Below are 12,959 nucleotides of genomic sequence, written 5' to 3'. Positions count from 1 at the left end.
GTCACTGAAAACAACAACAGTGATACTTCCGACAGCCGCGAGGTGCGGACGCGCGTGACGTCAGTGATGCGCGGGACATCAATCATATCCATCACGCGTCTCTTCCTGCACATATTAGACGTATAAACACAATATTAATGCATAGAATATTTTTAAATATTTCTTGCAAATTATTGTAATACTAATACATCAAATGTGCGAATTAGTTAAAACATGATTTTTGTTTTACTTTTAAAAGTGCGACATGGTAGAAATTATGCGTATATAGGCCTAATACAGGTTTTCTTTATTTTACTGACCTATTAAATCCACATACAAAATGTATATAGTTTAATTTAAAAGAAATCGTCGATGTATTATAATTTAATAATATCTGACTGGGCTCACATATTTTATATAACTCTTAGGAAATAATATTGTAATAAAATCATTTAGATCAAATGTACGGGCATTTATTCCTGTATCAGCGTTTTTAATTCGGAAAGATCTAAAACTCTTCCCTGCTTTCCTCTTGTTTCTCTTCTCCTTTGCTTGTCAGTTATCATGTCACATTTAAGTAATTTAATCAAATCATTTATCGAGGGTCTCAGTCAACTGGGTTTCATCTTTAAATGTGAATTTTTCATATATTCTTGTAATTTATGCTAATTTCTTGCAATACTGGAATATAGGCTGTGTGTGTGTGTGTGTGTGTGTGTGTGTGTGTGTGTGTGTGTGTGTGTGTGTGTGTGTGTGTGTGTGTGTGTGTGATGTTTTAAATTATTTAGTTAATATTTATTTTATTTCTTTATTTTTATTCTTATATTTTATTATTATTTAATTTTTATTTATTTTATTTTTATGTTTTATTGTAAGGTCAGTTTTTGAGGCGTTCTTTAAAGAACATATGCTTTTCTAAAGAACTTATAAAGATTTTAAATGCCCTTATTAGTTAAATGAAATCCTTATTTTTGAAAGTGGAATCTCAGAATTAATTCTCATGCACATGCGCAAATAAACGCTACATATTTTAGCTATTATGCGTATACACAAAGATACGTTACGATCAGTGAAGCTTTAACCGAGGGTGCTATTGATTTCGTTTGAGAACTACCGGGTCTGATTCGCATGCGTGACGCAGACATAATGGGAGTATGTTGTTGTTCCTGTAAACGAGGTCGGTGACCCGAGCAGGAATCAGATGCGCTTTACTAGAGGCGGAGAGAGACCGTCCACCCTCATCATCCTCTGCTGCCGTCGAGTCAAGCGAAGCAAAAAATGCTCCCAGCGGGCGCAGGGTGAACTCAGCCCGGTAAGACCTACGCCCATGCTCCGGTCCTCGCGAGTGGAGCGATCGCTCACCTGTGGACATGTATCAAGGTGTAGCGATGTCCGCAAACCACGCACCCGCGTCTTACGAGCCCGGTTTCCTCCATAACGCCGCGGCTTCGCCGGTGTACGTGACGCCCACCCGGGTCACCCCGATGATCCCGGCGCTGCCGTACCTCCAGACGCCGCAGCAGAGCACCCCGGTGTCCGCGCACTCGGGATGGGCGCAGGCGGGCGCGGACACGGTCGCCTCTTACAGCACCTCCGGCGGTCAGCATCACTCTCCGGTCTCCAGGTTCACGTTCTCCACGAGCACTCCGTTAAGCTCCGGGATCGCGGCGGCGCGGGAGACGGCAAGTTACTCCAGCCCGCTGAACATCTCCGCCGGCGGGAGGGAGCACTACGGTTCCCGCGGTCTGAGCGGATCCTATCACGGCGGATACCCGGCTTACATGAACCCCAACATCGGAGGCTCTTGGGCGGCGACGCACTTTGACAGCTCCGTCCTGCACAGCCTCCAGAGCGGCGGAGCGCCCGGTGCAACGCGACACCACAATTTTGGTGAGAATTCAGAATGATTTCCCAAAATTTTTTTTTTTTTTTTTTTTTTTAAACGTAGATAAATTAGAAGTAGAATAGAGTTAACTCAAAAATTGCTAGCAGGCGAAATTTCAAAAAAAAAAAAAAAAAAAATTCAACAGCAGACACTCTTAAAAATAAAGGTGCTTCACAGTGATGCCATCGAAGAAGCATTCTCGTATAAATGGTTCCACAAAGAACCTTAAACATCTGAAGAACCTTTCTGCTTCACAAAAGCTTCTTTGTTGCGAAAGAAGGTTCTTCAGATGATAAAAAGGTAAGAAAGAGATTCTTTGTGAAACCAGAAATGGTTCTTAAACGGCATCGCTGTAAAGAACTTTTTTTACACTTATGTATTTTTGGTAAAAGGGGTATTTAAGATCTAAAAATTAGGTATAAATGTCATGAAATGACGATGTGCATTTGTGGTTGCATGAGTCATTTTAAGAAGTTTAAATGAGAATTTGCACGACACTATGATTCATCATCTGATATGAGAACAGGATTCAAATAAAACATACAGGTGATTAATCGCGTGTGCACTGCTGATTTAGCTAGTTTCTGTACTGAATTTATTTTGATGAAACTTTAAAGTCGACAAAATCCGCTTATAAATAATACAAAATAAATACATAAATAAAAGTGTATTATTTCTTCAGCGTCGCCTTTTGAAACCACGTGGGTGTAAAACTACAAAGTAGACTAAATATTATTTCCTATAATAATTAGTTACATTTCTTCTCTGTTTCTTTTCTGGAACAATTGATTATCAGAATAATGAACATGGTGAAGTCTAAACTAAGTTTGGGCATTTATGGATATAAACATCAGCTTTTAGAAAAATATGCTGTCTTTTGATCATTTGGGCCGAGTTTTTATTTTTATTTTTTTATTATTATTTATTAATTCTATGAAACATTACAGTTTATAATAAACAGTTTTTTACATAATGTATGTGAGCCAAGAATTTAGATGATTTCACTCTGATCGAATCATATAAATATGTATTGCAAAAAAAAAAAAGGATGCATCTGAATATAGACCAAATACAACGCTATTCGACCTGAGAAACGCGCAGCTGTCACTTTAAATCAATGTTTGCAATGTAATCTAACAATTGATGTTATATTGAATAGATTACAGAATTATATTATTATATTATTATTATCAGCAGTTTCACGATAAATTATATTATTTATCGTGAAACTGTTTTGCATTTATGAAAACACTTTCTGGTCGTCTTATAATTTTATTCATGAGTGTTTATTGTGTTTTTCACACTCACCCAAAACTTTATAATGAAGTTATAGTCACAGTTTATCCGAGAAACACGCGACAATCGTAACCTAAAAACAGATTCGCATGCTTATGTTTTGAAAGATAGATTAATTAATAATTATAATAAAGGGAAAATACTGTGTTGATTTAACACCTGTATAATCATTTTTAAGTATTGTTGCTTAAACTTTAAAACCGACAAAACACATTATAAATAGTCAATAAGGATACTTTTTGAATGCATATGGATTAAAAACTACGAAATAAATATATATTTTTTATTTTATTTCTGTTTTATTTCTTTAAGCTCGATGTGAAACTGCTTTTATGAGACTCGACACAGAAAAAAAAGTTTTATGTCGTCTCTTGGGATCGTTTATATTTATTTTGAGGCATAATGTTATTATTATGACAACATTCAAAAACTAAATGTTATTTTTTACATTTTATGAAGTCATTCAAATCACGAAAATATATTAATCAAACTTTTATGATAATTTTATTTTTAAGTATGCTCTATGCTAAATAATATTATTTTATCTGTCGTGTATAGCCTATGACTGGAGAGAATAATTAAAAATATTTTACAGACTAATATTAATTCATATTAGCCTATATGAATATAAAAAAAATATTTAATATATATTTCATTTCAAATATATGAAAATGATATAAAAGAATGAAAAATAAACCTAAAAGAAAAAAGCGAATAAATTAAGTTTCTGATACAAATACATTTGTGATCTGTAGACATAATACATCTAAATGATTAATAATGGATTATTATTCTGTTACATGCGTTTTAGACGATTGTTAAAGACTCGCTTTATATATCGAAAGTTTGACTTGTTTTTTGTTTTTTTGTATGTTGTTCTAATGATCAAATTCAGCATAATATGTGTATAATTCATACTGACAAAAAACGTGGTATGTATTTAATTTTTCTGGTTAAAATCCAGTTAATAAGCTCATTTATTATTATAGGCCACTTTTGAATAGACTTTATTATACAGATGACGGTGATCTGAGGAATGCATGTAATAATGATAACCAGTCATCTGTGCCACGTGAGATTTTATTTACATCAATAACTGCACACTCATTAGCATGATAAAGATTTGATTATAGTTATATTGTCGATCAGAGTGAGACATAATCACGAATCTGCGTGCAAGATAAATCATGTTTGCCTGAGATATAAAATAAACTATCGAAGCAGATTTTTCATTAAACTAGAGTCATGTGACCTTTGTAGTGATCATGTGCTATTAATAGAGTGTATTAATAGAGTGTCGTGGACTTTAACATGCGGCCGAAAGAAACTTGACTTTATTTGTTTTTTTTGGGGTGTGTTTTCAGTCTTTTTGGAGTTTTTTTGCAGCTTATAATTAGTTTCTCCGTGTTGATAAGCAGTTTCTCGTCAGTCATTGCAGTAAAAGTCTCCCAAATGTGTCCAGACTTTGTGATTTTCAGGTGTTTGACCTCTGCTCATTAAGGCGTGTGACAGGCTTCTTAAATCTGAAGTTTAGAGCTGCTGAAGGCGCTTACAGAAATGTGTTCTGAGAACGTTGTGATGGCGTTGCTGTTAGGTTCTGTTTCATAACTTTACAAACATTATGGGAACGTAACGAACGTTCCTTTTGAATGTTATCGGAACATTCAGAAACATGAAGTAACGTTTCAGAAAAAAAGAAAAAAAAACATTGCATATATAATACCGTTTTTGTGCAAATATTTTGCAAACATTATTTCTGAATGTTCTCTGAACGGTCAAAATGTTTTAAAATGCAAACGTTAAAGGAACGTTCCATTTTATGATTTTACAAACATTATGGGAACGTTACTTTTGTTCATTCCATGAATAATGATTTTGTGCATTTTGAGAATATTATTAAAGACCAGAGATTGCATTGAATGTACATCTATTTAATTTTGCACAAATTTATCATTGCAGTTTTTTCAGTGTGTGCAGAAAGTTTTTTAAAAATATATTTTATTGTTGCTTTATCTATTTTATTCTTCACTGTTTTATTATTGCAGTTTTTATTTTTTATTTTGCACTATTTTTTTTATAATTGCAGTCTCTTCAGTGTTTGCAGAAAGTTTATTTCTTTATCTCGCATTATGTTTTATTATTGCAGTGTGTATTTCAGTGTGTTATATTTTTATACTGCATTATTATTATTGCAAATATATTTATATATATAGTATATGGTAATTAATCTAGTTTTTATATTTATTTTTTAGCATTAAAAAAAGGTTGTAAAACTTTGGTTCAAGGTTCAAAGTTTATTATAAGAGATTGCCCAGAGAGCAATTTGTGTGTGTGTGTGTGTGTGTGTGTGTGTGTGTGTGTGTGTGTGTGTGTGTGTGTGTGTGTGTGTGTGTGTTCTCAAAGCATTTGCAACTTACTGAAAAACAGAACACTGCAATAAAAAATCGTGCAGCGAAAAAAAAGAAAAGAAAAAAAACATGCAACACTACAATAATACAAAAAAAACTGCAAAAAACATAAGTATAAAATAACTTTTTCTAAACACTAAAAAGATTGCAATAATAATAAAAATAGTGTACAATAAAAGTGAAACTTTGTTATGTGTGTCTTCAGCTCTTAATATCTCGTAATCCTCTGATCGATCTGTAATGAGTCTCTCTGATGTGTGCTGTGATCAGAAAGGTGTTGATTTATGATGCTGAATGTGACAGAAAGCTTACAGCTTGTTAAAGGTGTTTGAAAGCCTGAAGAATGGTTCAGTGAGAGAGATGAATGATTATGCGTCTGCCTCATTTGTCCACACTGCTCGGTCGTTCAGTGTTGTAGTTAAGGGCCCCACAGGGGCCGTCTGTCATGTGTTTCCACTGATAAAGATTAGCAGAGACAGCGCAGAGCTCCACACACTGCATGAGCAACAGCGCCTCCTGCTGATCAGGAAAGACAGCTGCTTTGATTCACATTTTGTTGTCGATGTATGACTCTTTTTTTATTTTGCACTATATTATTGCAGTGCTAATTTTTACTTCCCACTTTATTATTTTTGCATTGATTATTTTTATTTTGCACTTTTTATTATTGCAGTGTTTGTTTTAATTTTTTATTTTGCACTTTAATATTGCACTACCACAGTGTATATTTTTAGTATTAGTGCATTGATTATATTTATCTATTTTAATTTTTATTGTTTTATTCTTCCAGTGTTTATTTTTCTTTTTTATTTTGCACTATTTTTATTATGACAGTTTTTCTCTGTGTATTGAAATGTTATTTTTTGTTTTGCATTATTTGTTAGTATTGCATTGATTGTATTTATCTATTCATATTTTCACTGTTTTATTATTGCAGTTTTTTCATAGTTTTTTTTTGAGTGTTTGCAGAAAGTTTTTAAAGGTTTTTGCAATTTTTATTTTACATTTTATGTTACACTACTTTTATTATTGCAGTGATGTTTATTTCTATTTTGTCTTCAGTGCTTGCAGATGGTTTATTTATTTTTTATTTAATTATTTAATTATTTTTATTTGGCACGTTTTAAATTATTGCAGTTTTTTAGTGTCTGCAACAAGTTGCAGGTGCTTTGGCAACACAAGTTTTACAACTTAAAAAAAAATAGATAAAATGGTCTTTGTGAAATGATTTGTGAATATGTGCTTGTTCTGGTCAGAGCTGCTGGATGATTTCGCTGAGGGTCGTGAGTGTGTGAACTGCGGGGCGATAGCCACTCCTCTGTGGCGGCGGGACGGGACGGGTCATTACCTGTGTAATGCCTGCGGCCTCTATAACAAGATGAACGGGATCAACCGGCCGCTCATCAAACCACAGAGACGACTGGTGCGTTTCACCCACATTCACAACATCCTTCTAACTCCTTTCAGAACACTCTGAGACCTGGGAAACTGATGTTTTTCTATTTCAACCTTATAATCTATGTATGTAAAATAAATAAGTATAGTATGCATAATAAGTAATAGTAAGTTCATTAAACACATGTTTTTCATGTTGTTGAACTATCATAATTAATAACATTATTTATTGTCTATTTTGAATTTTGTTATATTGAATTTTTTAATATTGCAGGGTTATTTTTTGCAATGTTTTTTATTATTACTTTTGTTATTTTTATTATTGCTTTTTTGCATTACTTGCAGTGTTTTTTATGACTGCAGTGTTTATTCTGTTATCTTGCAGTTTTTTTTTATTTTGAATTACTTTTTAATTATTGCAGCATTATTATTATTATTATTATTATTATTGCAGGGTTTTCAGTTTTTGCAGCATATATATTTTTTATTTTGCATTACCTTTTAGGTTAAATGTTTTGTGCAATTTTCTTATATTTTTTATTATTGCATTGTTTTTTTTATTTTGCACTATTTATAGCATTGCAAAGTATAGTTTTTATTTTCTGTGTTTGCAGCCATTTTTTATTTTGCAATATTTATTATTATTTCAGTGTTTGCAACAAGTTTTTTTTATTATATTGTGTTACATTTTATTAGTGCAGTCTTTATTTAAAATTTTTTATTATTATTGCAATGTTCATTTTTTATTTTGCACAATCTTTTATTGTTTGCAGTTTATTTTTTTATTTTGCATTACATTTTATTAGTGCAATCTCTTTTTATTTATTTTTTTATATTGCAGTATTTATTTTATTTTTTCAAGCAAGTTCTTTTTTTTGCATTACTTTGTATTATTGCAGTGTTTTTCTATTTTGCACTATTTTTATAATTGCAAAGTGTAGTTTTTATTTTCAGTGTTTGCAGCATTTTTTCTTTTATTATTTTGCAATAATGTTTTATTATTTCAGTGTTTCCAACAAGTTTATTTTTCATTCTGCATTACATTTTATTAGTGCAATATCTTTATATATATATATATATATATATATAATTATATATATATATATATATTGCAGTGTTTATTTTTTGTTTTGCACTTTTTAATTATTGAAATGTTTTCATTGTTTCCAGCAGGGTTTTTTGCATTACTTTGTATTATTGCAGTGTTTAATTCAGGTTTAATTCAGATTTGAACACTATCATTGACCTGCTGGTTTCTGTCTGTCTCCTGGTCAGTCTGCGTCCAGACGGGTTGGTTTGTCCTGCACTAACTGTCAGACAACCACAACTACTCTCTGGAGACGTAATGCAGAAGGAGAGCCGGTCTGCAACGCCTGCGGACTCTACATGAAGCTCCACGGGGTGAGACAGACTTAAGAACATACGTGAATATACTCGGTTTGCTCTGTTATTAGTTTACTTCACCCTACAGCAATGCAAATGTACAGATTTTGTGCCAAAAGCTCAGTAGTAACGCTGTGTAACCAGCAGACGGAGTCAGAGAATCAAAAATGATTATCTCAGACAACTCACAAGAAACCCCTCCCACCAGCAAATAAAAAAAAAATAATTAACACCCTGCAATCAGTGATTGTGACCTTTGAACACACCACAACACACCGGTCAGAGAACAAAACACACACACTCTACACACACCACAACACACCGGTCAGAGAACAAAACACACACAGTCTACACACACCACACCGGTCAGAACAAAACACACACACTCTACCCACCACACACACCAAGAGAACAAACACACACACACTAGAGAACAAAACACCGGTCACACACTCTACACACACTCTACACACACCACAACACACCGGTCAGAGAACAAAACACACACACACTCTACACACACCACAACACACACACCGGTCAGAGAACAAAACACACACACTCTACACACACCACAACACACCGGTCAGAGAACAAAACACACACACTCTGCACACACCACAACACACCGGTCAGAGAACAAAACCCACACACTCTACACACCGGTCAACACAAAACACACACACACCACACACTACCACACACACAGAGACAAAACACACACACACACACACACACACACACCGGTCAGAGAACAAAACACACACACTCTACCACACACCACAACACACCGGTCAGAGAACAAAACACACACACACACACCACAACACACCGTCAGAGAACAAACACACACACACACACACACTCTACACACACACACAACACACACACCGGTCAGAGAACAAAAACACACACATCCTACACACCACCGGTCACCGGTCAGAGAACAAAACACACACAGTCTACAAACACCACAACACACCGGTCAGAGAACAAAAAAACACACACTACACCCGGTCAGACACACACACACTCTACACACACACACACCGGTCAGAGAACAAAACACACTCTACACACACACCCACCACACAACACCACAAACACACCGGTCAGAGAACAAAACACACACACTCAACACACACCACAAATATTCATTTGTAAAGTATTATAATTATTATAATTACTGTTATTGCTTATACAAAACTAACAAAAAACAAAAAACACACAATCTACACACACCACAACACCACACCTGTCAGAGAACAAAACACACACACTCTACACACACCACAACACACCGGTCAGAGAACAAAACACACACACACACACACACACACACACACACCCGGTCCGAGAACAACACACACCGGTCACAGAACAAACACACACACACACTCTACACACACACACCACAACACGGTCCGGTCAGAGAGAACAAAACACACACACTCTACACACACCCTACACACACCGGTCAGAGAACAAAACACACACACCCTACACACACCACAACACACCGGTCAGAGAAAAACACACAACACTCTACACACACCACAACACACCGGTCAGAGAAAAAAACACACACACTCTACACACAACACAACACACCGGTCAGAGAACAAAACACACACACTCTACACACACACCACAACCCACCGGTCAGAGAACAAAACACACACACAACTACACACACACCACAACACACCGGTCAGAGAACAAAACACACACACTCTACACACACCACAACACACCGGTCAGAGAACAAAACACACACACCGGTCAGAGAACAAAACACACACACTCTACACACACCGGTCAGAGAACAAAACACACACACTCTACACACACCACAACACACCGGTCAGATAACAAAACACACACACTCTACACACCACACACACACACAGAGAACACAACACACACACAGTCTACACAACCACACCACCACACACACAACCAAACACACAACACACACACACACACACACCGGTCAGAGAACAAAACACACACACCCTACAAAACACACACACTCTACACACACCACAACACACTGGTCAGAGAACAAAACACACACACCCTACACACACCGGTCAGAGAACAAAACACACACACCCTACACACACCCCGGTCAGAGAACAAAAACACACACACACCTACAAACACACCACAACACACTGGTCAGAGAACAAAACACACACACTCTACACACACCACAACACACCGGTCAGAGAACAAAACACACACACTGTGACCGCATTGTGTAATGATTTACATTCTATTATGAATATTCATTTGTAAAGTATCACACACACTCATAGAACAAACACACCACAACACACCGGTCAGAGAACAAAACACACACACTCTACACACTCTACACACACTGGTCAGAGAACAAAACACACACACACTCTACACACACCACAACACACCGGTCAGAGAACAAAACACACACACTCTACACACACCACAACACACCCACACACACCACACCGTCAGAGAACAAAACACAACACACCGGTCTACACACACACCACACACACCACAACACACCCGGTCAGAGAACAAAACACACACACTCTACACACACCATAACAACACACACGGTCAGACACACCAAACACACACACAGAACAAAACACACACACTCTACACAACACACCGGTCAGAGAACAAAACACACACACCCTACACACACCACAACACACCGGTCAGAGAACAAAACACACACACTCTACACACACCACAACACACCGGTCAGAGAACAAAACACACACACACTACACACACACCCTACAACACACCACAACACACCGGTCAGAGAACAAAACACACACACTCTACACACACCGGTCAGAGAACAAAACACACACACTCTACACACACCACAACACACCGGTCAGAGAACAAAACACACACACCCTACACACACCACAACACACCGGTCAGAGAACAAAACACACACACCCTACACACACCGGTCAGAGAACAAAACACACACACACACACACACACCGGTCACAACACACCGGTCACACACCCACAAAACCACACTCTACACACACCCACAACACACCGGTCAAGAACAAACACACACACTCTACACACACCCACAACACACACCGGTCAGAGAACAAAACACACCACACTCTACACATAACACACCGGTCAGAGAACAAAACACACACACTCTACACACACCACAACACACAACACACCGCTCAGAAAACAAAACACACACACTCTACACACACCATAACACACCGGTCAGAGAACAAAACACACACACTCTACACACACCACAACACACCGGTCAGAGAACAAAACACACACACTCTACACACACCGGTCAGAGAACAAAACACACACAGCCTACACACACACCACAACACACCGGTCAGAGAACAAAACACACACACTCTACACACACCACAACACACCGGTCAGAGAACAAAACACACACACACTCTACACACACCACCGGTCCACAACACACCACACACCCGGTCAGAGAACAAAACACACACACACAACACTCTACACACACACACACCAAAACACACCGGTCAGAGAACAAAACACACACAATCTACACAAACACCACAACACACCGGGTCAGAGAACAAACACACACACACTTCTACACACACCACAACACACCGGTCAGAGAACACCAACACACCGGTTCAGAGAACAACACACACACACAACAACACAAAACAACACACACAAACAAACAGAAAACACAACACACACACACCAAAAACACACACACACAACACAACAAAAAACAAAAAAAAACACACAAAACACACACACACAACACAACACAGAACAAAAAAAACACACACACAACACACACACACACACAACACACCAAAACAAAGAACAAAACACACACACACACACACACACACAACACACACAAAAAACAACAAAACACACACCCTCACACACACACACAAACACACACAAACACACAAAACAAAACAACACAAAAACACACACACACAACACAACACACACACACAACACACAACACACACACACACACAACACACACGACACACACACACAACAACAAAAAAAACAACAAACACACACAACAACAACACAAAACACCAAAAAGAAACAAAACACACACAACACACACACACACAACAAACAAACAAACAAAACACACACAACAACACACACAACAAACAAACACACAAAACACACACACAAAAAACACACAAAACACACACAAACAAACAAACAACACAACACACAACACACAACAAACAACACACAAACAAAACACACAACAACACACACAAACACACAAAACACACACACACAACAACAACACACAACAAACACACACACACAAAAAAAAACAAAACACACAACCACACACACACACACAACAACACAACCAACAAAACAAAAACAACAACACACACACAACACACAACACACACACACAAAACACAAAAACAAACACAAACAACAAAACACACACACACACAAAAAAAACACACACACACACACACACAACAAAAACAACACACACACACACAAAAACAAACAAACACACACAAAAACACAACAAACAACACAACACAAAC

General features: G+C 36.8%; 1 protein-coding gene across 1 annotated transcript; it reads left to right on the top strand.

The window, feature by feature from the left end:
- The first annotated feature begins 1,128 nt into the window (after nt 1-1,128).
- LOC109065793 (transcription factor GATA-4-like) lies at nt 1,129-8,459 on the top strand. Its single transcript, XM_042747075.1, has 3 exons — nt 1,129-1,869; nt 6,825-6,991; nt 8,239-8,459. Exons 1-3 carry the CDS (start codon nt 1,350-1,352, stop codon nt 8,377-8,379), a joined length of 828 nt encoding a protein of 275 aa, XP_042603009.1. The 5' UTR covers nt 1,129-1,349; the 3' UTR covers nt 8,380-8,459.
- Nucleotides 8,460-12,959: the final 4,500 nt, after the last annotated feature.

This window comes from Cyprinus carpio, chromosome B20 (assembly GCF_018340385.1).
Source record: "Cyprinus carpio isolate SPL01 chromosome B20, ASM1834038v1, whole genome shotgun sequence".
In the NCBI taxonomy this organism is placed as follows: Eukaryota; Metazoa; Chordata; class Actinopteri; order Cypriniformes; family Cyprinidae; genus Cyprinus; species Cyprinus carpio.
This window is presented reverse-complemented; position numbering and strand designations above follow the sequence as displayed.

What these genes read in the sequence shown, in the direction of transcription:
- LOC109065793 (XM_042747075.1), top strand. Translation starts at nt 1,350, where the DNA reads ATGTATCAAGGTGTAGCGATGTCCGCAAACCACGCACCCGCGTCTTAC. An exon ending in AACGCGACACCACAATTTTG is followed by an intron (nt 1,870 to 6,824) that starts GTGAGAATTCAG and finishes TGTTCTGGTCAG; the next exon opens with AGCTGCTGGATGATTTCGCT. An exon ending in TCAAACCACAGAGACGACTG is followed by an intron (nt 6,992 to 8,238) that starts GTGCGTTTCACC and finishes TCTCCTGGTCAG; the next exon opens with TCTGCGTCCAGACGGGTTGG.